Source organism: Galeopterus variegatus, unplaced genomic scaffold (assembly GCF_000696425.1).
Source record: "Galeopterus variegatus unplaced genomic scaffold, G_variegatus-3.0.2 Scaffold22726, whole genome shotgun sequence".
Lineage (NCBI taxonomy): Eukaryota > Metazoa > Chordata > Mammalia > Dermoptera > Cynocephalidae > Galeopterus > Galeopterus variegatus.
Genome location: NW_007748837.1, coordinates 7376 through 7939, shown reverse-complemented (window position 1 = coordinate 7939; position 564 = coordinate 7376). Strand labels below are relative to the sequence as shown.

At 58.3% G+C, this 564-nt stretch overlaps 1 protein-coding gene across 1 annotated transcript; it reads left to right on the top strand.

Moving 5' to 3' along the window:
- Nucleotides 1–61: 61 nt before the first annotated feature.
- On the top strand, nucleotides 62–547 carry LOC103583409 (beclin-2-like; the record flags this gene model as incomplete). The annotated part of the gene is made up of 2 exons (XM_008564728.1): nucleotides 62–216; nucleotides 315–547. Coding segments are annotated over 2 exons (388 nt in total), but the record flags the coding sequence as incomplete, so codon positions are not given.
- Between the last annotated feature and the right edge of the window lie 17 nt (nucleotides 548–564).

The following is a 564-nucleotide window of genomic DNA, read 5'->3' as shown; positions in this document are numbered from 1 at the left end:
GTCTGAAACAGAGCTTGAGAGCCAGGACTACAGGCACTGCCTGGACACCAGCGAGCAGGTGGGGCAGGAGGAGCAGCAGACAGAGCTGGGGGACCTGGAACGGGAGGAGGCAAGGCTTGCCCAGGAGCTGGAGGACGTGGACATGAACCTTGCAAGGGCAGCTGTGCAGCTGCAGGCAGCCCAGGCCGAGACTGCAGAGCTGCAGCAATGGGAGTGGTGGGTCCAGAAGGACTGCAGGGCACTGGAGTGGCAACAGCTGGGACTGTAGGATGAGCTGAGGAGCGTGGGGAACCAGCTGCATGGTGGAATGAAAGCAACGTCTTCAATGCCACGTTTAAGATCTGGGAAGAGGGCCCCTTGGGCGACATCAATAACTTTAGACTGGGTTCTCCCCCTACTGTCCCCGTGCACTGGAATGAGATTAATGCTGCCTGGGGACAGACGGCATTGCTGCTGCTTGCTCTGTCCAATGCGATTGGGCTGCCATTTCAGAGGTACAGGCTGGTCCCCTGTAGAAACCACTCCTATCTGAAGTCCTTAACAGATGGCTCCACTGAGCTGCCC